The sequence below is a fragment of the Lissotriton vulgaris genome, chromosome 7, assembly GCF_964263255.1.
Source record: "Lissotriton vulgaris chromosome 7, aLisVul1.2, whole genome shotgun sequence".
NCBI classification, from domain to species: domain Eukaryota; kingdom Metazoa; phylum Chordata; class Amphibia; order Caudata; family Salamandridae; genus Lissotriton; species Lissotriton vulgaris.
Window position 1 is genome coordinate 630,861,778 of NC_141695.1, and position 26,563 is coordinate 630,888,340.

At 45.4% G+C, this 26,563-nt stretch overlaps 1 protein-coding gene across 1 annotated transcript in view; it reads right to left on the reverse strand.

Annotated features, from left to right (window-relative positions):
* Positions 1–26,563, reverse strand: part of RAB37 (RAB37, member RAS oncogene family) — a 471,210-nt gene that overhangs the window by 336,077 nt on the left and 108,570 nt on the right. The window contains exon 2 of the mRNA XM_086930813.1: positions 24,378–24,488. Coding sequence (XP_086786939.1) covers positions 24,378–24,488 — 111 coding nt within the window. The remainder of the gene's footprint in view (positions 1–24,377; positions 24,489–26,563) is intronic.

Here is a 26,563-nt window from a genome sequence, read left to right on the forward strand (position 1 = left end):
TGATTGTATATGTTGTAATGGCACACTGGCTTGAACATGTGACCCATCTAGCTTGTACATATTCCGATCACTCCCCAGTGATGATGGTTATGCAGGACCTGGTAGATCAGGCCCCTTATGTAAATTGGCGCCTTAATCCACTGCACCTTCATGATACAGTTTTTAGAATGGAAATTGAGCAGGAAATTCCGGTCTACTTCGCGCGTAACATAGCATAAGTGTCTAGCCTCACGACTGTATAGGAGGATTTAAGGTCACGGCCAGGGGTTGGTGCATGTCTAAAGGTGGGGGCATACTGAAAGACATACAAAGAGATCTACATAGATTAGAGGGGGAAATCAGAGTTCTAAACAGGGATCTTGCCTCTGGAACAGATGAAAACGAGACTAGGGCCAAACTGCAAGATGCAATGACAGAATATGAGGTCACTGCAGATAGAGAGTGCAAATTTCGAGGAAAATATCATGTGGCAAGAGTGTATGGAGAAGGGGATCGCCCAGGGAAGGTATTGGCAAACGCGGTATGCCCTCCCAAGTTTTCTAAATATATAGCAGAAATCCAGGACTCACAGGGCGAGAAACAGAGGAATCTTCCGGACCAATCGAAAACATTTGTGGATTATTATAGTTCACTATACACCACTCAAAGGAGAGCACCGCTTGACCTGCCACTGTATTTTGAAGACACTGCCCTGGCCTGGCTGGGAGACACTCAGCACAAATTTTTGATTTGGGATTTAGAAGTATGTGGCACAACTAGCCCCCATTCTGAAAGAGGTCTTCTATGCGGCGGGGAGGGGGGCTGCCTACCGAAAACCATGTGTGAAGCCCTAATAGTTTCTTAGTTAAAGCCTGGTAAAGCTCTGATTTACTGTGAGTCCTAACGCCCTCTATCAATACTGATTTGTGATACTAAGATCCTTGCTAAAGTCCTGGCTACTCCTCTCAGTCTCCTGATGGAACGGTTGGTGTTGCTGGATCAGGCGGGGTTTATCCCAAACCGTGCCACATCACACAATCTCAGAACACTCTTAGCAGTTATGCAAGACATAGACCCCAATAGTTCGGGAGTAGCAGTATTTTAGGTGCCACAAAGGCGTTTGATTCGGTGGAGAGGGACTACCCGATAGGAACTTTGGGATATATGGGGATGCCCCCTGTTTTTAGGTCTCGCGCTTAGCGTTGCACTGCATAGCAGTGCTTCGCGCAGCGCGAGGCATTTTGTAATCAAAAAAGGTGGTTTCAGCAGTCACTTTGGACTGTAAAACGCTTGTGCATGTGCTTTTTTGTTTAGTGCTACCCCATTGGCCTTTGCGTGCGTCTTTTTGTAAAAGACTGCACGCAATTGGCCAAAGGCAGGCGCGTTGCTCCGCCCACGGCCTATTGGTGTCTATTACACGCTTGGTGCGCGTAATAGACACCAATGGGCAGTCACGTGGTTTCTATTAGCGTGCACACACGGGCGCGATAATAGAAACACATGCCTTACAGTGGCGCGCGCTTGCGCTTCTTCTTTATTGAATTTCCTGTTGTGTTTCACTTTGCTCCCGCCCCCTCCTGTTGTGCGCATTCCCATTGCTGCTGCCCCTCCTCCCGTTGTCCGTGTTCAACATGCACCTGACCCACTCCTGTTGTCCCCGTCCCCTCCCAAGGCCCCATGACTGAGTATCCAATGACAGATGATCCTTCATCATGACGACCTCGGACCTCGATCTTTCTTTGGTGGAGATCTCGTCCTCTTCCCTCTTACCGACCCACGTATTGCTCTCTTCTGGGGTTGTGACGGCGAAACGCTGCTTTGTCTCTCCGGCACTGGATGCGACCCCCTTCCTCCTTGCCTCCCGCGCTCCCGACGAGGGCGAAGTACCACCTTCTTCTGTGCTCGCCCCTTTCTAAGGCAGTTTGGGATGAGCAGGATTTGCACCCACCCCGGCCACAGGGTCCTGTGCAGACCCCCATCTTGGTTGCCATGCCACTTTCTGCTCCGCCTATGCTGCTACCAGACAAGGCTGGGGTCTGTTGGAGCTTGTTGTGTCTCCCGCCCACCCGCTCTAGCCAGTCCAGAAAGTATAGCTTGGAACTTCTATGCCGACCACCAAGCCATGTTCCTGATCCCCACTGGGTGCCACGCTACCTGCTATAACGCCTCAGCTGACACAGGACTAAGGTGGGCCGAGACAGAGCGTGTTGGATCACCCGCCCCACCCACTCTAGCTTTCCGGAGCACCCTGCTTGCTGGAGCTACTACAATGACGCATCCTGGACGAGGCAGGGGTGCATCAGTGTAGGAAGTACCTGCTACTGCCATTGCCTGTCGTGGCTTGGCTGTTGGGTATTATTCCTGACCAGTCTTGCATCTGTGCTGCACGGCACTCTCTGGCTACACAAGCCTGACCGCCGAGCTGATTAGTGCGGATCTCCGTGAGGTGGTGATCGTAACGGGCCTTGCTCCTCTCCTGGGCTCTTGTTTGGGTCTTTCTTGGCCCTGGCTGCTGCTCCGACCCTCACGACATAGGTGAGCGCCACGCCTGGTGCCCTCGTCATTGAGCTCTGGTGTGCCCCCCCACTGGGGTCTTTCTACTTCATATCCATCGAATTCGGGTGAGTGTTCGTGGCTGCCCGCTGGGTTGCCAGTCTTGCCTTGCCTTTTACGCTGCCTGTGAACCTCACACTCTTAATGCTGGTTTTAGTAAAGGGGTGAGGCTCTGAAATGCTCTTCCATAAGAGCTTTTAAGTCCTCAATCCATGTTTTTTCTTTGTGCACAACCACAAAGCTGTCTGTCTCATCTTGTGTCTAATTCTTCTCGGTATGACTGTTGTGTAAGTGCCTTTGCATGACGAATAGGAGAGAGCGGGTAAACCGCGTGCCATTGTCCCTCAAAGTTAGCTCTGGCTCACTTATTAGTTGATTGCCTGGATCAGGTGATTAGCATGCACCGCAAAAGGCTCAATTATAAATGGAGTTGCAGGTTACTTATTGTAGCTCTGTTTAGGATAAAAAAATATAAACATATCACAACTTACTTGGAAGCTACATTGGCATTTAGTGTCCGGGAAGCCTGCCTCAAGTAGGTGTTTGAATATATGGAGAACGCTTTGAGGCGGAGCCTCTTTCATAATGTCAGCTGGCGTCTCTGGTTGGTCCACATACCTGATGCACCATTTATTAAGGAGGGAAGTGTAGATCTCGATAAACCCTTCTGTAGCACTGCAAGATATGTCCAGGAGGGCCAGATCACTATGATAACCACTTAAAATTTCATTTACAGGCAGCGATTCTGAATGGAATAGGGTTATTCAGTGGCTGTTTATCTCGAATATCTGGGATTAATGCTCCAGCATTTCTCTTTAAAAAAAAAAAAAAAAAATGTGTGTCTAGCAGCTTTGTTGATATTGTCGATGCGCTTAGCCTGAATGTACATTTTCGAGGCTTGAGGTGTAGTACGACAACACTATCTATGCTCCTGATAACTGCAGTTTGCTGTGAGTAAACATGACATCAAGGTTGGAATGTGTGCTGCTTGTGTTTGTACTGTGTGCATTTTTGTGATGGTAAGTCTGATGTGCTGGACAGAGCGACGCTGGCAAAAAGCCGTCTCTACATTTGGTACCCGTGTTTGGCTTTTTTTCCTGTTTGTGTATTTTTTAATTTCACTCCGAAATAATGGCAGTGAATATTTAACAAATGCACACATGACATACAGCCATAGCACAACAGAAGCAAGTGGTGAGGTGTGAAGTAATGCAATACTGCATTACATGGCAGTGTTTGTGAAGAACTCCAAAACTGAAGGCTTTCGCCAACTTAATTCGCACAGTCACTCTTTAACCCACATTAACATTTTATTCACATTTAAAACAAGCATTTGCAATGCAATAGGTCTCGCATTATTAAAGTTTGAGCTATTGGTGTTGCATTATTTACCAATGCCAATAGCTCAAACGTTAATAATGCGAGACCTATTGCATTGCAAATGCTTGTTTTAAACTGGGTGCAATTGCTGTATAAGATGCCCATAGCCACAGTATTGCTGAACAGGGCCAGATCCACCAGGTTTGCTATCTCCAGGGGCACAAGTCAAGGCTGCACGCTCTCCTCAATTTTTTTCGCTCTGGCGATTGAACCCCTAGCTGCAAAAATTAGGCAACATCACCAAGAGAGAGTACTAGTTTACCAGTCTCTCGGCAGCTGAATATTTCATTATACGCAGATGATATTACTTTATATATCAAGAAACCCCAGGAAAATCTAAACCCGGTGTAGCGGGAAGTTACTAAATTTGGGGCCATCTCTGGTATACAAATGAATTGGGCAAAGTCCGCTGTATTTTCCCTAACAGACAAGACCATCCCACATCAACTGGATTACCCCCTGGTATGGAAGTGTGACAACTTAAAATACCTGGGTATACATATCACCAGGGATAAAGACGCGTTAATGCGTACAAACTATGGGTCCGCAATAGATAAAGTGACGGATAGCATATCCAAATGGGTGCGACTACCACTCTCGATGGCAGGGAGGGTATCCCTTATTAAGATGGTACTCTTACCAAAATTCTTACATCTATTTATTAACATACCGTATCACCCTGGGAATCTTTTTTAAAAAATCCTTAATAAACAGCTCACAAGACTCATATGGGGTGGGAAACAGGCATGGCTCAACCTTGCAACATCGATGCTGCCGTATCATCAGGGAGGATTTGAGGTCCCTAATTTTGAATACTACTATTATTGTGTCCAGGCACACTTTGCGGTCTATTGGTTCCATCCGCCTCCGTTTATGCCACATCTGGCGGTGGAAGATGGATACATTTCCTTGACTATTCCCGCGGGCTATCTGTTCCCGGCAGTGAAAGAGAAGGAGTGTGACCCGTCCACGGTAGACTGTACCATCACTGAGTGGTGGCGAATTGCTAATAGATTAGAAGCCCCCATGATATACTCCCCTAGGATTTCTTTGATGCAACACCCTCTGCTGCTGGTCACATATGAGGGACTCTGTCGAAGGCTGCTCGATATTCTCCACTACAGCACCTGGGGGGACCTATATGTTGTTGGGCAGTTTCGCACCAGGGAGCAATTCTTCAGTACATGCACACCCACCACTATGGACCTGTTTATGTACATACGACTCAGACAAAGCACCAGGGCGGCAACCCCGGAGTTCCCTACTGAACCAGCTACTCTGTCACCTCTACATGCACTATTGCAAGCTGTCGCTCCTAAGCACGTCACGTCCTTGTTGTACAGGCACATACAGACTGCACCACCGCCCCAGGTTCCACGTGCTCGGATGGAGTGGGATAAGGATCTAGAGACTCCGAATGAGCAATGGGAATCCAGTTGCACGCAGACGGGGGCAATTACAGCTAACAGCAGATTACGACTTATACATTTTAAATTCTTACATCGATTATATCTTACCCCGTCAGACTACATAAGTTCCGCCTGGGGGAGGATGATAAATGTGCAAGATGCAGGAGGGAAGGGGCGGATTTCCTTCATTTGGCATGGCAGTGCCCACAAGTGATGGAATACTGGGTTCAAGTTTTTGAGGGCATGTCGGCTATGATTGGAGTGCAGATACAGATGACCCCATTGGTGGCTCTTCTAGGCCTCACCCAAGATATAAGTACAGTCCACAAAAAATATCTAGCAATAGGCCTTCTGCTTGCGAAGCGCCGCACAGCCTGTGGGTGGGAAAGGGGCCGTGCTCCTAAGTTCAAGGAATGGATACCCGATTTATCCACTTGGCAAGAACATTTGCACTGTTATGCAGAACTTTTACCCATGAAATCGCGACCGAAAGATATCTGGGGACCCCTAAATGCAACCCTCTAGCACAAAGTTCTGACATGGATGAGGATCGGAAGGGGAGGGAAATGCAGGCGAGGTGGAGGTAGAGAAAGTGGAATGCCCTCTGGGCCTTTTGGATGTGGCTACAGCTTTGGAACCTGGAGTTTGAAAAGGGATGACTGAGAGTAGGTAATGGACTGAGGGCGCCTAGAGCTATCTATTACCATATGAATGAGATGGTAACCCTATGTTCCCAAGAGCTGAATGTACGGACTTTTTAACCAAAGGACATTATAGACTTAGATTTCCGGAAATGTGTGCTGCTGTACCCAATACAACACCGCTATGTTGCTAGATGCAGGACGGAGAAGGTATTTGGTTTAGGGAGTGAATGGGGTGAGGGGGGCTGTTTGTATTTTTCAAGACATTGCTGGGTACAGATTAAATTATGTGGATACCTAAATGCTGTATCAGATATTTGCTGAAATATTCAACGCTGTATTGTGCAGACAATCAATAAAGGTTTTTGAAACTTAAAAAGCAAACAAAAAAAACAGCTCAAAGACATTGGCAAAGCCAATAGCTCTGGATAAACACTTATAAGGTCCCAAAGGCGAGACCTATTGGCAATGCCAATGCTTGTGATTAATTGCAGCAGTGCAGAACCAGGCATAGTGAGGACTTGCTACCTTAATGGTCCTGGAACACTTCCTTAGCAAGAGAAATTGCCTTAGCAAATTTGCGTGACAACCATACCATTTGGAAGCCATAGTGATAGATTCTGAATGAAAAAAAATTGCCTTTAAGTTCCCCAATAAATTACTTTGGAAAAAGAAAGTTTTAACCGGGAGAACATTATATAATAATTTTCGGTTTAAAAAAATCAGTTATGTCCATCTAAATTTCAGAGCCGGATGCCCTGTTATTCCACTAGGCATTTCCCTGGTGGGCTGGAGCCCTTAGAGCAGAGGTCTTCAAACTTTTGAAGGTTGAGCCCCCCCAGCTGAATTTTTTTAAACGTCGGGCCCCCCGACCACCTGACATAAATTTCTGGAATCTGGTACACTACATAATCGACCCCCACCCGCATATCCCGGGCCATATCTGGCAAATAATGTTCAAAACAATGAGTGTTTCCTCCTTTTCCATGACTTCCCTCACTCCCACTCACCAACAATGCACCTCGTCTCTCTATAGCACCTTTCTGGCAAGCATATAATTTTTTTATAGTGCTACTCATAGTTTCATCATACTCAGGGGCATATGTACAGGCCCCTATAGACACCAGTCCGTCACTTTTTATGACGTTGTGGTGGCGATAGGGGTATTGCCGTATTTACAAGGCAGAGTTAAGCCACTTAACTTGGCTTAACGCTGCCTTGTAAATAAGGTCCCCTTTCATGCTATGCTTAGCGTGAAAGGGTGGGCAGTGGGTGTTGCGGTGGGCGTTCCACTGCAACAGGCACTGATTTTGATGTTGCACCCTATTTACAAGGGCAGCATAAAAGTGAGGCAGCGTTAAAATTAAGAACAGGGAAAACCTGTTCTTAAGCTGGTGAAACTAGGAGAAATGCATTATTTCTCCTAATTTTTGCTTCATCCAAAATGCCTTGTATTTGTAATCTTTAAAAAAAAATCCATTTTGTGATTTCTGTGTGTGCTGCATTAAGCAGCACACATGGAAGTGAGACAAATGGCATTTAAAGAATGTTTATGTACAGGAAGGTCCCCCTCCTGTACATAAACAATCTTTTCCCTGCACCCTGACACCCTTGCACTATGGTGCAATAGTGTCTGGGTTGGCGCTACACTGCTAAGTGCAGCGCAGGGGAAAAGCAAGGCTGCACCATATTGTTGTAAATATGGTGCAGCCTTCTGTTTCTGAAGTGGCGGAGAGAGGCCTTACCCATGACTGCTAACGCCTCACTCCGCAACTTCCTTGAACATATGCCCCTCAGTTCTTTGATCTACATGGCACACCTTCTTTGTAGCAGGCACATTAGCCCTCTGTGCTGTGAGGGTGGCAGGAGTGCTCATGTGAGTGCACAGTGAGGTATGCGACAGTGTGAAAGTAGGGTAAGTGGAGTGACTGCATGGTGAGTGAGGTGACCATATGAATTTGGGTGTGCATGTTAGTGCAGAGTGGGTCTAATGAATGCATGGTTAATGATGGGCTTGTTTAAGTGAGATTGCAGATTGAGCAGTGAGGGGGACAGGTGAGTGAAGTGTCACATGAGTGCAGGGTGGGTAGTGTGCTTGAGTGATCATTGCACTCCTGCCAGTGTAATTTAAAAAGCAACATTGTGCCTTTCTTGTAAGAGCTGTCCCTCCCTGTACAGGGTTAAATTCCGAGAGCTGAAATGCTTCAGCTGCAGAGGGAGACAGGAAGCCTTCTCTGCTAAAACTGAAAGCATGTAACAGACATTCATTTCATCTGTAGTGTAAGGTAAGGAATCTCCTCTGCTCTGAAATTGTCACTTTCAGTTTTAGCAAAGGGGACTCCTTGCCTCCCACTGCAGCTAAAGCATTTCAGCTGTAAGAATTAACCAGGATAGCCCCCATCCCCAACCCCGTGTGTGGCAGCCTGATGAGACAGCTTCCCAGTGCACACAGCCCAGCTGCACCAAGTACTTCACAGGTCTTTAAACGACCTTTTTCTTGTTAATGAGGCTTTAATGGTTTTCACCCCTTCTTAGGGCCCCTGCAGCTCCACTCTGCTGTTCGTGAAGAATCAGAGGACAAAGGTGAGATTCGCCCTCCCTGGTGTCACGCCCCCTCCCCCCACAGATTGAAGAACTCTGGCTTAGAGGATGTTTATTAGCCCAGGGCCAGGCCTGGAGCCTCTGCAGGTAGAGGAGGTTTCTGGAGAGAGAGGGAAGAGAGGGAGGGAGGGGAATGTAAAGAGAAAGTGAACAGAGAGAGAGAAGAGAAGGAGGAATAAGAGAATAGATGGATGGAAAGAGAGAGATTGCACAAGGAGATGAAAGGAGGGTGGCTGATGTGAGCATTTTCGGCAGGGCTGCTTTTGTTTGCCCCGTTAGAGACATAACATATATGGATAATGGAGAAAGGGATAGGGGCGGGAGGAGAGGAGGTGGGCTCTGACTCTCTGCCTCTCCCACTGTAGTCTAATGAGATCCGAGGGCATGGCATAGAGAGGATGAGTACAGTGTCAGCCCCTGAGGTCTTTATAGATACACAGGCTGGCTGGGGACTGCACCAAAAATAACTAGGCCAGTGGAATCCAAGGCAAGTCAAACATCAGCGTATTTTTACCGTGCCAGAGAGGAAAGGGGTCTGTTGACAAGGCGGGCCTAGAAAAGGGGCAGAGCTTAGAGTCTGTTAATGCTTGAGTGGCATGGATGGTGTATTGGGGAAGTAGGGGTAAAGAGTTTTCAGGGCTCAGGGATGAGTGGTTGTATAAGACCCCTGAGGAGTTTTAAGATTTAGGGAAAAGTAGTACATATGGATGGTGAGGATTTTTTAGCACTCATGTGTGGGTGGTATTTTGGGGTAGTGAGGTATTTTTAGGGCTCGGGAATGGGTAGCACACATCGATATTAGGGAGTTTTATGCTATGGGATGGACTTTGGAGGAAGGGACCGTGGGGGGCAGGCATGCGTTGTGTCGGTTACTGTCGAAGGCAGCCAGTCCCAGCCTCCTTCAAACTCTACTTCTTAGGGAGATTTTACAAACTTAACTCTGCAGGATCTGCATGTGAGCTGGAAACCCTCTATTGCTCACATGTGATATGGGACTTCACTGGGCGACTGCATGAAGAAAGCTGATATTGTATGATCCATGCGAGTTGGCAGGTCTACAGTTGAACCGTTATGAGGTAGGGGTGGAACAAACTTGTGCAGAAGGTTTGGCTTAGTAACAACCAGTGATCCTAGTGTGTAAAAAAGGATATTTCCGGTTACCCAGGATCCATCTGAAACCTTCAAATATTCTCAGTCAGGGTAGTCTAATAAAGTTACTCTGTAGGGGCAGTGTTATAAAGTTATGGTGTAGGGGGCAAAGTTTTAAGATGCACTCTCCATGCTTAATAGGTGCTGGTGGTTGTAAGCATTGGAACTTTTTTTTTATTGCCAGACTTTGCTCGGAGTAAAAAGGCAGAAAAGAGAGGGAGGAAGATTGAGAGAAACAAAGGAAAATGCAGGGGCGTAGCTAGAGCTTGTGGCGCCTGGGGCTATCCCTCAGAGTGCCGCCCCTGGGGGGGTGTAGGGGGTGGGGGTAGTACCACCGCTAATAGTTAGCTCGATCATTCAAGTTACATGCACACATACATGACACAGTCCAGGGCTACACAGTTGTGAATACACCGGTGACCGGCAGTACAAAGGAGAACACACAGACTGCCATCCTGCAGGATTTCAGGAAGGGCCTAAAAACATGGTTCTTCGATTAACGTCCCTCATCAGCAGCAACGCCCCAGCGCCTAGATACCCTCACAGGTGATAAGTAGCGCTATGCAAATACTGTTTGTCAGTGGCAAAATGGGAAGTGGGTGGGTTGGCAGGCTCATTGAGGGCAGGCACCGCCCAGCAGGTGTCACTCATGTCTCGATCTGGTGACGTCAGGCCTGGGCTGTACTCTGATTGACTGGTGGCCCATTGCGGCGGCCTTTATAATTTATTTGGGGACTGGGGACACTGACTGACACTACTGTAAAGTGTCAGACAGTGAGTGTCCCCAAATAACTTATAAAGGCCGCTGCAACAGCCACAGCCCGCAAAATAGTGCCGACCCCGTTGCTAGGCCACTGCATATAGAGCCTGAAAAACAACCCCTTTCAGTTGCTCTTTCTAAATTCGGCCAGTGCTAAGACCCTACCCACCTAAATCCTTGTTTGACACTCTCTCTTTCCTCACTCACTTCATCTTTTAATGTCTAGTCAATATTAAACTTACTCTCAGCCTTGCAGTACCACATTCACTCTCTCTGTTGCTCTCTCTTTCACTCTCTCTTTCTCTATCTCTCTCTCGCTCTTTCTCTCCCCCTCTTTCTCTCTCTCGCTCTCTCTTTCTCTCACTCCCTCTCCCTCTCTCTTTCTCACCCCCTCTGCTGTTTTCTCCCTCTCTCTCTCTTTCCATCTCTCTTGCTCTCTCTCTCTTTCTCTCTCTCCCTCTCTTTCTCTCCCCTCTCGCTCTCTCTCTCGCTCTATCTCTCCTTTGCTTTCCCACCCACACGTCCCCACTCAAAACTTTAAAATGTAGATGTGGTAGAACCGGGCCTGGTTGTAGGTAGGATGTTACTTGTTGTATCACATTTCTGGATGCAATGACAGAAACAGCAAAATACAAGTCAGGCGGCACACTATGCTATTAACACAGATTTTTAGCATGTGTTTTAAAGCCACGCCCTTAATTAAATCGGCCACCCCCTTTGAGAGACCCCCCCAGTTTTTTCATCCCACTTAAAGCCCTGTTGACAGTTATGCTGTCACTCTCTAAATATCCCCTCTGAAAACACTCCTGTGACAGTCAAACCTGACTCGCTCCAGGGTCTCTGTGTTTGTATGGGTGGTTGTTTCGGCAGCCAGACCAATCCCCAGAGAGCAGCACTGCCATTGACTGCCCCAACAGCAACAGGCCAGAATGAGCACGAGAGAGCGTAGCGGTAAAGCGCTTGACGCGTCACTGCTACGTCGTTCTCATCGCAGGGGCAGGGCTGGCCCCGCCAAAATAAAGCATTTAATGTCGCCCAGCAGGGCCGTCATTGGTACGCTCGTGCGCTACAAGATTGATTGACGTCCCTGAAGGCTGGGACTGTGGACGGATGAACAATAGCAGGTCATGTGCGTTCAGCGCGCAGCACGCACTTTCAAACTGCCAGGGCCACGCACGCCGGATTGGTGGCGTGGCCCGTTGCGGCCTCGGCGGCACTTATAATTTATTTGGGGACACTGTGTCCCCAAATGAATTATAAGGGCCGCCGCGGCCGCAACGGCCCACCAGTGCTGCGCGGCCGCCCTCAAAAATGTGCCGCCTGGGGCGGACCGCTCCCCCCTAGCTACGCCACTGTATATAGCGCTTACTACCCCTGACGCGGCGTCGTAGCGCTTTTTCAGCGAGTAGCACACTACTCCGGGACCGATAGAGGATTAGTGTTGAATTAGTATAGTGAAACATGAAAGTATATTTTAAGTGGTGGATAGGTTAGTCAGTTATTTGGATTTGGAATGATAGCAAAAAGGATAGAGGAGGACAAAGGTTTGTATTTATATAGCGCTTGTTGACGCACGCTATTCAGGAAGCCTACAAAGGATTAGTGGTGAATTAATATGGTGAAATATGAAGTAATTTCAGTGGTGGATATTAGTCTGTTATTTGGAGTGAGAAGGATAGCAGAGGGATAAAAGGGGAAGAAATATTTGCATTCATATAGCACTTGTTACCCCTGATGGGTGTTGAAGCGCTTTTCTGGCAAGTAGCACCCCACCCGAAACCCATAAAGTATTACTGTTGAAAATTAATATAATAAAAAATATGAAGTACTTTGAGTAGTCTATATTAAATCGTCAACGTTTCTTCAATATTTTGCATCACCTTCGGTTCTAGTAAACTGAAGAAAGAGTTAATCTTATAACGCTCATGAGCTTGATGCTCAGACACACTGTGGGGGGGAGATATAAAAAGACTCACATCAGAAAATTACGAGGTGAGAGAGCCAGATCCCATAATTGAAAATAATCTATTTAAACATTTACAATTCTCTACATTCGTTGAACCAGCTTTTGCGTTTTAAAAAAGAGCACACCTCCAATATCACTATTGACCCTTTCATTTTTTGTGGTCGCATTTCAGAGTTGCAATACATTTGATTTTTGGGAGTACATTCATATAAATGGTTAAAGACTGAATTGTAATCTCAGGTGATGTTCTATTTCAGACGACTTCTGGATAATTCAAAAGAAATGGTGATGCGAACTAGCACGAACCAGATTGGAGATAATGTTAAATGAAGCTTCAAAATCATTTGTGTGCAGTTGACAAGTGAATTTCAATAAACATGAAAGGCGTGATGTAATTTGACAGAGGACCACTCTGCGGGTTCCCCGACCCTAATATATTTTCTCCAAAAAGGCCCAATCTACCAGTTATAGGTTGCGTTCTCCGATTATTTACTTTTGTTAGCGGTTGATTTGACATATGATGTACTTATTTGAGCCAGTATTATTCTCTCACCTAGCTGCAAAATCTGTTCCCTCACCTAAGGTGCGGCAGTCCCTGCACCCCATTTGTTTTTCTTCCCGCCATTCCATTGCACTAATGTCAACAACATTACGCCAGCAGTGCAGCCGCCCTCAAAATAGTGCCTCCTGGGGCGGACCGCCCCCACCGCACCCCCCTAGCTACGCCACTGGGAAAACGGCAACAAAGGAAGAAAGCAGGAATGAAAAAGAACCAACAAGAGTAAGCTAAATAAACAGAGAGATTAGGTGGAAAAAGTGGCATGAGGTGGAATGAAGATGAGGCACCCTTAATAATCGATCACCCCAGTACTCAGCAGTTCAAAAGGCATGCTTCGTAAAACAATCATTTTTAAAGCCAATATGTCTTGTCTTTGGGACCTAAGGGCTTTGCCAATAGTTTTTAGTGATACTGTTCACCATTGGTACTCACAAATATTTTCCCAGGGGCCAAAAGGTATGGTCTGTCGAGTGGCCGAGGACTGCATTGATGCCAGCAGGGTGGGGTTTGGGAAAGGCAGATATAAGGTGGGTGTAGGTGGAGCAGAGCATGTATATAGTGCATGCGAACTGTGATTTGTGGGGTTATTTTGAGATTTTCTTTCCACACTGCTTTCTAAATTATGCCCCTAGTCACTGGAAGATATACAGATTTGACAATATTGTACCAGGCTGTATCTGAGTCACTATCTTTCTATCACACCCTGAGGTAAGTCTTCTCTGATTTGTATTGCTGTCTTTAGTGAGTCAAGTGTGCAAAGGAAGCAACTTGATTATTGAATTTGAATGAAACAGAATCATAGGCCTCGCAGTTTCCTTAGCCCTTTAGTCTCTTATCTGTAAACATTAGGAATGCTTACAAACAGGCTCAGATAAGGTAGCAAATGCTATAAAAACTCTTTGACAAAGGACCTCTGCTTTGTTGATACTTGTACTACAATTGTTGCTGACAAAAGGAGCATATTGGGTGGTCCTTCTAATTGTCGTTTGTCATGTCAGTGCACACACTTCCTTTATTGCTTTCAATTAGATCACTGTGTAGTTTTGGATGACTGTGAAAAGGTCATTTGAATGTGGAAATGCACTGTTTTCTGCAGATCCTATTAACATCAGTTATAATGTTTTGTTGAGAAGTGAATTACAGATAATGCAGTAGTCTGTAAATAATGTTCACTGATGAAGACTTGTCTTTTTCGGCACTTGTGTTTTAACAATCAATTCCTATTTTAAACCTGAGAAGTGTGTGCCATATATGTGAGCAAATGCTATTAAATTACAGAAAGTTGCTTCCTTCAAGACTTGCACTGAAAAAGGTCAGTTGAAAAGAAGTGTACTAACAAGGGCTCATGTGTGAATGACGTTTTGCATTTTGCATGCGTTAGTGGTGCTGACTTGGAGTGCTGCCATCAGCATTACATCACTGAAGTCATAGGGATTGTGAAAGCTCCATGTGCTTCACAAAGAACAAGTGTAGCAAATGCGTTCTGCAGGAAAATATGAAGGATGTAGCATGCAGTTAGTGGGTGATTGTGGAGCACACTGTCACAAATATATTACTGAAGCGTGGTGTGGTATTACACTAACATTTATGGACAAGACATTTTCCATTGAAATGACCACTAAATTTCCACATACATACAGGTTTACTGATATAACTATACAAAGCACAAACAATATTATGTGGAAATCGAATTTCAGTTAATATTTCATTTGCACCAAGTGCATTGATTTGTTTTGATCATATTACATTTTTTGTTTCCATCACGCTTCAGAATTATAAAAAATGTGCTTTACTTTTTGTGTTTCCCTCTTGCTGATATATTGTGAAATATTTGAACACTTCATTTACAGGTATTTACATTTTGTTTTGTGCTAAAAAATGACATCCTTCAGCCATTCCTTGCACACTCCCTGTACCCAGTAAGACAGTCAGAATGGAGGTCACTTTACAAAATCCTCTCACTTTGCAGTCAGAGAAAGAAAAGTAAACATCAATCTTCCTTTAGAACGAATAAACAGTAATTTGTCGGTTGAGTTAGCCTGATATTTGACCTCTGTCTTTGCATGTACAGTAAATATGACAGGATAAAATCAAAATGTAAAGGCCTCTTTATTGCTCATTCAGCTTCTGAACTCCACCATGGTTATTTTGGAGGTGCTGCAGCACCCCCCACACACACCCACTTACAGCACCTAGGGCATGGGCTTGAAATTAAGGAAGAGGATCGTGTAAGTTATGCTTTTGTTAAAGAACAATGACCAAAATAAACAAACTCATAGACAAAACAGTGTTCCTCAAAAGGTATGCGTGATGGATGAACTTGTAGAGCCAGAGATAAGTAGAATCAGTCATGCAGAAAGATAAGAGGCACAACATATTTTTTTTTAAATACAGCAGGTTCCCTGAAGCAGCTGCTTCGTAAACGAGCATACAAGGTAGACAGTTGAAAACAAATGGATTCTCGTCGAGTGCCTCACGAAAAAAGAAAACAAGAGTTCCCGAAAAACGAGGAATCATGGACGAATGCAAGGAGCCAGTCTGAGAGGTAGTTAACAGGCCATGCTTCACGGGAGAGATAAAGACATTGTGGATGGACTAAAACAAAGTAAGCCAGCAAATAGAAAGGAAGCAAAACACATGGTAAGCAATGTAATTCCTAGGTACACTTTTAGCATGTCCCCAAAATGTCTTTGCAGACAGACAGCTGTGCTGTGTGGTAGGCTTAGAACTAACAATGTGAGCCTTTTCATTGTTTTTTAAAAGAAATTATTAACTGTTCATTTCCAGTATCTCCCTTTTAGGGAAAAGCAAGGTATTCCTTTATGATGTTTATTCCCCAGAAGGGTGTGGCCTTCCTCCAAAGGGTGCTTAGTAGTCTTGTATGACATCACTATGGAATCCCTGCTGCACATCTGTTAGGAGGAGTATTTCTCCATGAAAAAGTGTCAGTAATGAATTGCGTGGCTCGGGCTTCACTGAAATCATTTGTGTGTCTTGAGTTTGTTATTATGAAATGAGCTTCTGACTTATCTAAGACAAGAAGGTAACTTGAATGTTAATGCGAAGCCTAAAGACCCACCTTTTCCAGTGTATTTTGCAGACTATAGTTTAAACTATGCCTGTGATCAGGTCCTTGTTACCGGTGCCGGTGAGTGGCTGAGACTACTTTCCTGAGCTGCTTAGTAATACTCCGCAGCGAGAGGTTGGGTGTGACGGTGACGTTTGTGTTTGTTTTTTGCAAAACTCTGAACCAGCAGGGGCTAGCCACCTCCAGGAGAATGCTGGTAGTCCCTTTGCAGCAGGGCCGGACTGGGAACCAAAAACGGCCCTGGCAAAGTGCTCGGCCGGTGGGGGTTGGGCGGGGTTGGGGGTGCAACCGCGCTCTCTGCCATGGCCGGTTTTTGGCTGATTTTGTTACAGGGCCGTATTTGCAGGCCATGTAACAAAAACGGCCCCTAGGGGCCCAAAACCGGCCCCCACTAATGCGGCCCACCGGGGGATTGCCCGGTGCCTGCAACGGCCAGTCTGGGACGGCTTTGCGGGCAGATTCACTGCTGCCAAGCGTGATTTGCCTCTAAGGAACTCCCGAACCTGAGCTGCCTCTACTGGAGCAGGGTACACAAACTACTGTGCCACTCACGGCAACCGAGCCGCCAGGTAACAATATTCAAAGTTTGGGACTGCCAAACCCTCACCCAATAGGACATTGAAACCTATACAGAGCGAATCTGCGACTTCAATCTTTCCATTGCAGATCTCCGAGAAGAATGACACGTGCCGTCAAAAGACAGACTGGAAGGCTCGCGGGTATGGACGCAAACAGACGATGTGGTCCTGTTGGAAGGTTTTGCTAATGGCAGTCATTGTCAGGGCCGGCTCTAGGGCAGAAGTACCTGCTGCCGTGTTCCTGGCCTCTAGCAATTTTCAGGCATCAATAAAAATGTCACGAAAACTATGGTGATTAATGTTCTTCCAGGAGAGAGACTGGAGCTTTGTCTAGTGGAGGTTTTGACTCTGCTGCAAAGAGCATGTACAATGCTGATCCCAAAGTTCATATAATGTAAATAGTTCAGTGGGTTACTGCTTTTGTCTGAGAGATTCTTTTGTTACTTGCGGTTTACAAGTTAAAAGTCTAAAATATAACAGTGAGCTATTAATTGTCATCAAAGAGCTGCCTGCAAACTACAAGGTATATATTAGAGTAATATGCTTTTCCCCCAGTCTTTCATTATCCTAATCTTGCTAAAAAATGGTTTATTTGGGTAGAAATCTCTTCTTATTAGTAAAGAGAACCCCCAACCATGGTATTACTTTTTAAATTCTAAGTTTGTGCTTTTCCAGACCAAGCACTCTTAAACTATACTGTCTACAAGTATGGATGACGTGACTACTACACATTGTAGCCCTCTGTCTTATGTTATGTTACATTTCCTATATGCTGATTTCCACATGTATGATTGTCTATGTGCTCTGACACCTTACACTGGTAGGAGTGGTGCAATAAAATGAAATGAATCAGAGAGAGAGAGTGGCTATGGAGACTTGAGGGACACTGTTAAATTGTGTTAGTGAGGGATTCTGTGACAGAGGTGGTCAGTGGGGAGCGCCAACAAACATTGTTGCACAGGGCGCCACCAGTGCTAAAGCCGGCCGTGGTCGTTGTTTCATGTGATGCCCTAAAGCGGATTCAAGGAGGCTTTCACTCATCTTTGAGAACTTAACAATAGATAGTATAACTAAGTATTTTACTGTATTAAACAAATGCAACAGGGAAGGTCTTCACTCATCTGCTGATACAATATAGATATTGTTTAAACTGAACCTGAATCTACTTCTCACCCCTAGAGTTCCCAGTTGCGGCCTGAGGCATGTGCAAGCTGTGCACCTGCACAGGGCCGCCAAACCCAGGGGCCGCCACGCCAATATATATCCTTAATATAATAATCCTCTGAGGATGGATACATATTTGCGTGGCGGCCCCTGACAGGGATTTGGGCCCCCCGCCTAGACCCCCTCTTCCAGGGCACCCTACCTACCCTCCCTGCCCAGGGCCGCCATGAGCCTAGGGCCGCCCCTGGTGTTCCATTGCGTCTTCAGTGACCTGAAGTAGAATGGGACAAAAAAATCATAGTTTTTAGGCTCAGATAAACTTTTCTATTGCACAATTTCATTTTTGGTTTGATTCTCAGTTTATTATTTTACAGTGACAAGATGATGAAGAATGAGCCGAGCTCATTCATCTGCTGACTGCCTACAGCTGTAGTCTCCTCAATACCTTAGACTTGTGGCTGTACCAGAGCCAAGTGGATTTCTTGAGAGGTTTTGTGACAGCCAACCGGCTCACACTAGGGTCAGAGTGCATTTTCTACATTCTATTTTGATCCCTTATATTTGGCCGACCCCTAGGAGCCAATCACAAACATAGCAGTGTACATTTGGCCCAGTTTGCGACCACACGAAGGCCAAAAACTGTCACTGAGAGGCATATTATCAAGACCGGCGATAAAATTATCGCCGCTTTAGAGGCAGGAAACTGATGCTAAAGCGGCGATAATGGGCTTGATAATATGCCCTTGTGAATTCCCATAGAAGCCCAGGTTAACACCAGAACCTGGGCTGCTATGGGAATTCACAAGGACATATTATCAAGCCCATTATCGCCGCTTTAGCAGCAGTTTCCTGCCGCTAAAGCGGCGATAATTTTATGGCCGGTCTTGATAATATGCCCCCGAGACTTTAATATCGAAACTGTTTGAGATTGTGAAGCAAACGGGCCAGCCCCTCGTTGCTAACAATTCTCCGAAATATGCAGAGATGCTTTGCAACTGCTTAACTGGTTGGAAACCATCAACTAGTTTGTTCCAGCTGTATAAGATCACGGTAGTAAGAAAGTAAAAGCGTTCATGGGAAATTGCTTATAACCGTGCAAGAGATGCTCAGCGTCACAAGAATTGATAATGGGAAGAGGTGTGGCACCACGGCCAGGGCGACTGACGCTGGACGCTAGCTCCGGTGGCAGGGGTCTGCCCAGCACCATGCAACTCTGGGCAACTCTGGGCAATATAACTCGCTTAATCTTCCCAACGGTCCCCAGCGCCGAGATACCCCTTCGGGGGTGATTCGTGCGCTATACAAGTACTGGATTTTTTTTTTTTTATAATGTATCACCTGACAACATAACAAGAACTGAATCCGTACACATTGGTTTGCTATTCACACTCTTGACTGTCTTGCTGTTGAGAGGGATTGCACCTGAAATTCCCAAAACAGGGCCTCATTTACTCTTTTTTGGCGAAGAGCAGCACAGCAAGCTTTCCTGCAGTGCTGCCCTAAGTCAGAATGAAAGGGCAGGAAAGCGCCGTGGTGCGCAGGTGTCTGCGTTGAAATCAGGTTGTTTTTGTGGGGGAAAGACAAGCTGAAAATTAAAATCTGCTCGACAAGTTCAGACACAGGCACATTTGATCCTGTGAAAAGCACCTGTGAGATCTGGAAAGAGGAAATTGAAAGCATGGTTTACCCTGGATATCTTATAGTTTATACAGTACAATAAAAGTTAGTTGCATCCAAAGAGTATTTTTTATGTTCAGCTGTTACGTTATCAAGTTGGGATTTTCTCTTTCCGTGAAAACTGTATACTGACAGCTGTTTTTGCTTTCATCTGTGGGTGAAACACGTGATAAGAATCTACAGCTGGTGTTTGTTGTAGATAGCAGAGGTGTTTTCTTTCCTTCGAAATCTGATGCTATTGTTCAGTTTCTGCCACAGGGGGGAGCCAAAGACCACTAGTTTACAGCGTACGATGGCGGGCCCAATCTTCATTTCTAATGTATTCTACAGGAAGAAGTTCATGGAAGCACACGACACGACACCAAGATTAGTTCCAAACAGTATTTATGTGTGTGTCTTCTCCATTGCTGTATGTTACATACGTCGACCCTTGAATCGCATATGGCGTTTTTAACCATGTCTCATTACGGGCCTCCTCTGGTCATATGTGTCGCCTGCCCGTAGTTGTTTTATTTGTTTCACTTTTTTTGTAGTTTTATGTTGTGTGAACACAGCCGAGCAGGTGACAGCGCGCTTTACAAAAGGTACCGTACATAGACATATAAGATGTGTTCCAGTACATTGTACTAAAGGAATAAAAGCACTGCTTAATTTGAGCCGGTGGGTGCCACAGGCACTCATTTTTTGGAGTCTGGCACGTATTTTTCCGCATTAGCTATTTACGGAGCACAAATAAAGAGGGAAAACACAGATTGGAAAGACGGAAGAAGAGAAAGAATAAAAAAATATTCACAATGGGACAAAGAAGGAACCTGCAAGTGTGAGATAGAGGCAGGGGCAGGAAGTGTCTGGTAGAGGATTAAAATGTATGAGGTGAATTTGAGACTACCAGCGTTGCTATCTGGCATGCTGCTATTTAATTGCACCAGTTGCGGGCTGCTGGGCAGAGTTATGCGCACCAGCACTTTTTTACAAATTAAGCACTGGATTTAAGTACTCTGAGGCGGGATAGGAATTTCTCATAAAGATTCTCCTGCAAAGAGTTGGCCAAGGACCATTGGGTGAGGTCATCCACACATATAGTCTTCCCTTTGGCGAGATGGAAACTGATTGCCACCATGGAACTAGTGACGTTTTTGTGATTTCTCTTTCACAGTATTACTGTGCGGATGACGTCACTGCTGCCTCTTCCACCTTGTGACTGCTGTTTCTGACATTTCTCACATACTCACTTTCATTGTTGATGGCAATCTAACATTATTTCTAGGCCTTTTACATTATTGTTCCTCTATCTTGCAAAATGTAACATCTCTAGCCTTCTGACATGCATACAGACACATTGACTTAATTAATGGCCCCCTATGGCATCTCTACTTTAGGCTGAGCAGACGTCCGGGATTTTTCGTATCTCTTTTTCACCATATATCCCACCAAATTTCTGTAAATGTAGCATTTGACCCAGTATTTAGAGAGGGTAGACTAAACACAAAGGGAAGCACGTTTTCATGTGTTGCAGAGAAGGATTAACTTGAAGCCTGTAGCAGAAAGTTATTTAGTTAACACAGACTGAGAATCAAACCAAAAATGAAATTGTGCTAACCAACAAAACGGAATATTACGCGAACATAGAAGTAGGACTTAAGGTTGGCATGGATTGACAGGTACAGAATGGCCTAAGTGACAGCCCACATCAACATTGAAAACACACACAATGAACCACAAAAGAGAATTAAATGCAGTGTTTTCAATGTTGATGTGGGCTGTCACTTAGGCCATTCTGTACCTGTCAATCCATGCCAACCTTAAGTCCTACTTCTATGTTCGCGTAATATTCCGTTTTGTTGGTTAGCGAAAGCTGGTTACCCTAGCCCTCTAGCACGCTTGAAGCAGAAGGAGGTCATGAACCAATAGATTCTGGTTTTGCGCCTGGCCACAGTCCATCATGAATCAAAGACATCTGACCGGCCTCCTCTTTCTGGGATTTACGGTTGGCCTGTCACTGTGGCCCGCCCCATCCTTTGGGCCAAATTCAGTCTGCCACAACCCTTCCCAACTAAGGGATAAAATGGTCAAGATCATGTCTAAACAACCATCAGTAAAGCATTAAACTTGCACAATACCATTTTAAACTTGTACAATCTCACTTAATACCGGGCGGTGAGCACCTCAGGGGTATCCCTGTGAACCTTCACAAAGAGTTCTGCTCTGGCTCCCTGGTGCACTGTGGCATGCACAAATGGCCATATGGCCCCGCCTAACCTACCTGTACAGGCTACTACTAACTGCAAAAACTACCACTACCAGGTGCCACTAAAGCAACAAGAAGCACATCTTCCCTCTTAGTCTGCATTTCTGAGGCAAAAAAAATCTAAACTTCTACAGCAAGCCTTTTCCCATTACACCTCCAGAGCCTGATGTCGCTTAATTGAGGCAATCCATCCGATCCCAACCTGATTAATGTGCGTAAAACTTTAGAAATGCATGCCTTCAAAGGCTAGTGGCTTTCGTCTGAGTTTCAGATGCAACTGCAACTGCTCTATAGTCAGTTGCTTTCAATGTTCTCTTGTTCATAGGAGGCAGCTAGCTACCTATGTGATGAGATCTGCACCATATGAACACTGTTAAATATAACTAAAAACTCTTAACCTGGGGAAAGCTGTCAGGTGTCTCCCACTCCTCCCACTCAGTTATGCTGTCATGGGTGGTTGGAATATTGAGCACAATCATATTGTGCCACCAAAATATCATAGCGTAAATAGCAACGAAAAATAGTTTTGTGATGGTAAGTATATATATATATATATATATATATATATATATATATATATATATATATATATATATATATATGAGTCATTTTCTATCCTTTAGTGCACATTGGCAGTGATGAGGAGTTTGAGGGTCAAGTGCTCCATGTTGCTGGCGGTGCTTTCTAAGGTGGGGGAGCATTCGATGGATTCTTTACAGATGATAGCGACTCTGCCTCCAGGTCTGTTTGTCCGGTCCTGCCTTGCGATCTTGTATCCGGGGATTGCAGTGGCGATGACGAAGGCCGACGAGGGCGTCTTTGAGGTTTCAGTCATGAAGACGAGGTCCGGGGAGCGTTCGTGTAGCAGATCTCAAATTTCGGTGGCGGGTTTAGCGAAGGAGCGAGCGTTGAGGAGTATGGAGGACAGGGAGGAATCTGGAATAGTGGGGGTTGGGCGAGTGGCCGTTGAGTGTGCTGGGCGTGTGAGGTGTATGGTTGAACTGAGGTTGGTGCATGAGAGTGCAAGTGAAATGGCAGGCACATTCGGTGCTGGATGGCGAGGTGCAGCAGCAGGACTGGGAGATGCGACCTGGATTGAGGGCACAGAAGGTCGCGGTGAAATAGCAACAGAGAGGGGTGGCGTTGAGTGTAACATCATCAATCATATTAAAAAGCCATACCAGAAATGTCAGACCACTATTGCAGAACACTCTCACATTGAAATCAGTATTAACAAAGAACAAGTTTCTCAAGGCTCACTATTTCAACCTCCCCGCACTCCATTTGCCTTCACATGCCAAGCACTTGCTGCTATAAATACAGGGCAATTGTGTAGAAGGATACAATTTGCAGTGTTTTACTACAAGAAAATATGAAGAAAAAATAGGCGCTCTCTTGTAGCACAAACTGATATATAAACATATACTGAAGCATGAGGCGAGAGAATATTTAACTGTTTATAAACCAGCACTGCTACCCTCCTCTGAGCGCCAAATAGAGAGAAATGCCCCGGTTACTTACCGGTAATCTTCATTACTCCGAGTATAGTCTTCCTCGCCACATGAGTTCCCTCCCCCCCTCCCTGTCTGGCTATCGGCTTCATTGTTTGCTTGGTAGATCAGGCTGATTGGTTGGGCCGGCCCGCCTCTTATAGAGGTCAGGTGGGACTGGTCGGCCATGTTGGGAGGGGGTGGGAGGTGGTTTCTTTTTGCTTTGGAGGGTTCTGTTGTGGAGCTAAAGCTCACTATGTAACTCATGTGGCGAGGAAGACTAACGAGGAGGTAATTCATATTATGAGCTGTATTTACAGCAAAATGTGACAACATGTACTATCATACAAATAACTACAATCACCATAAGGCATGGGGGGGGGGGTTAACTCTGAAACCTACTATAACACAAGAACTATGGATCATACAACAAGGTCCACAATGCAATGGGAGACCAGAAAGAGAAGGCGGGCAAGTAAAGGCAACCCGAAGGAGATGAGTGGCGGTTTTCTAGAGAGCATCCACGGCTTTAAGCATTACATTTCTGGGGAGGGGGGGGGAGGGGGGGGGGGGGCTACAGGCAGCAGGTTACAGGCTATAAATTCCTGATTATGGCACCCTGAACACTCCGATCATGCCTGTCGAACTCTGACTTTTTATTGCTGCCCGTTTCTTTTTTAATGTTTTATGAAGCTTGGCTTTGGAAAATTATCCTTTCATTTTTATTAGTCAGCATTTACAGTTTTCACACGTCATAGACTAGAAACGTCGCTGCGAGATAATACAGCACTTATGTACCCACAAAATATCATCTGCCTATTTTGGCCACAAGATGGTAGTATTTACTTACAGATGGGGTTCATTTCCGCACCGTAAATCTATTTTTCAAGACGCAGAGCACACTGGATACCCCAGCTGCCACTGGAGTTGGCACACACATGCCAACACAGCGATTCAGGCGCGGGAGTTCCGATTTTTGAGGCAAATAATGGCTTTAATTTAGCTGTCTCCTGCCTAAAATGGACTCTGGTTCAGTATTAGTGAATGGGAAACATACATGCCTCCTATATTTTCCAAAACCTCCCACTTTCCTCTTCTGAAACGTTGGCATGCATGCTGCTGGTTGGTCACTTACCGTGAATCCAATGCCCACTGTTGCCGAGAAGGAGCCGGGAATAAATTTTCCCTGGTCAAACTGCACAAGCAGGGAGGTCTTCCCAACACCGCTGTCTCCCACCAGGATTGTCTACGTGTCAAGCCGAAAGAGAAAAGGAGGAAAGTGAGAAGTCAGGGAGAAGGAAGGAAAACAAACATGTGACAGAACAGAAGCAGCAAGAAAAGATAAGAAACTTTGCTGGCGGGGTCTAGAATCTGGTCCATGTGCACGGTGGAAATCCAGAAATATATCACTCCAATGCACCAACAATGAAAAGTGGAACGCATGATGCTGAGCACCGTGGACGGCAAACCAAAGAGCCAGGGATAGGGGAAGTGACAGCACACTCATTTTGACATTAATAATATCATAGGAAGTAACAACATATGCCCTATGAGCTCCCAAACCTTCACAGGAAGTGATGTAACATTACCTTAACCCTGAGGACAATACAATAATTGCCATTGCTTATCTCCTATAATAACTGTGTGGTTAATAAAGCAACACAACACAGAACATTGTCTGTTTTAAAAAACACATATGGTAGGGTGGTGACATGATTTTTGAAAGTGTTATGGTGTTATACTTCTCTTGAACTATAACGCACAACAGACCTTTTCTATGGAGGGCTCTCCCCCAAGAACATTTTGAAAAAAATGGGGTTAAGTAGTGCATTGAAAGTACAATTTTCATTTAACATTCAAGTCCTTCATGGTGTGATAAGCCAGTGAAACCTGACACTCTGTAGGAGTTGACCCATGTATCAAAATGTATCTCCATTTTTACAGGGCCAGCATTGTGTCATGGGTGTCCCGCATATACCATGGTGCCCCTCATAAATTACATACAATATGCCTGTGACATTTTGCCGTTAATATTGTGCATATACCATGCATGACCCTTATGTAAAAAAGTACCACTAATATGTCAGGCCCAGCATTTGTTTCTGGTACCCACCCTCCCATATCTTTCAGAAAATTCTTGGCATTGTAAACCCTTGCCTAAATGTTGGCAGCACATTCGAGTAACTTCTTGTCATGAAGGAGGGCAAATGTAGTACTCATTTATGACCAGAAGTACCTCCAGTGTGCTACCAAAATGATGCCAACGGTGTCCCTATGCCAAGAATTGCCTTAACCCTTTTGCCGCGGGGCTAATTCCCCCGCGGCGCTTAGGGGCACACGCAGCGCCACGTTGCTTGTGACGAGCTCGGCTCGTTATGCTGCACGGTGGCGCTGTGCTCATGACGAGCTGAGCTCGTCATGACCAGCTCGTCATGACCACGCCCGTTTCCGTGGAACGCTCAGCACAGCAGGAGAATTAGCCCCGTGTGTGAGCGCCGCAGTGGTCATGACGAGCTCAGCTCGTCATGAGCACAGCTCCACCGTGCCTCATGACGAGCTCAGCTCGTCATGAGCACACAAGGTATTAAGTATGTGAACGACAGCAGTTGTCCACGGGTACCCCCATTTGCTCAGAATTACCTCTATTAAGCCAGTACTCATAATTTACCATCAGTGCCCATTATGCCTAATACCACCTCGAATATGCCAGTGCCAGACATTAATTGTTATTGTGACACCATGTGCTTGTAAAACATCAGGGTCATGGAGGATTTGGTTAAAAAGAGATAAATGCGGTTTGTTGAAGTAATTGCAATATCTGTATATTATACTGCATAACTGAATGATGATATTAAGTGAGACATTTCTTGGTATAAGGATTAAATGTTATATATATTTTTTAATTCACAGTGACCCCCGACGAAGGCAGTCCGTGCCCGAAATGCATTGGGTGATTTGAAATAAACACTGTCTTTTTACGAACTTCGCATCAGTCATGTTCTTTCCAGAGGCCCCGAGTGGCACAGTTTGAACACTAGAAACATGGAAAATAGGCGGTACGCCAAGTCAAGTGGGGACTATAAATTTGAGAAAGTTAACAGAAAAGAGAAGAGAATAAATAAGAATAAACAAGTTCAAGAGGTATGAAAACGAAAACAAAGGAGTGCCTGTTCTGCAAAATTTGCAGTGCATTTGGTTTGGGACGCATACTCGTCCCACTCATCCAGTGCCAGTATTTTGTCACATGTGCCTATATCAGCGAAGCATTATCTTCAGTATATAATGGCCAATAGCAGGCTTGCAAGCATAACTCACATTCTT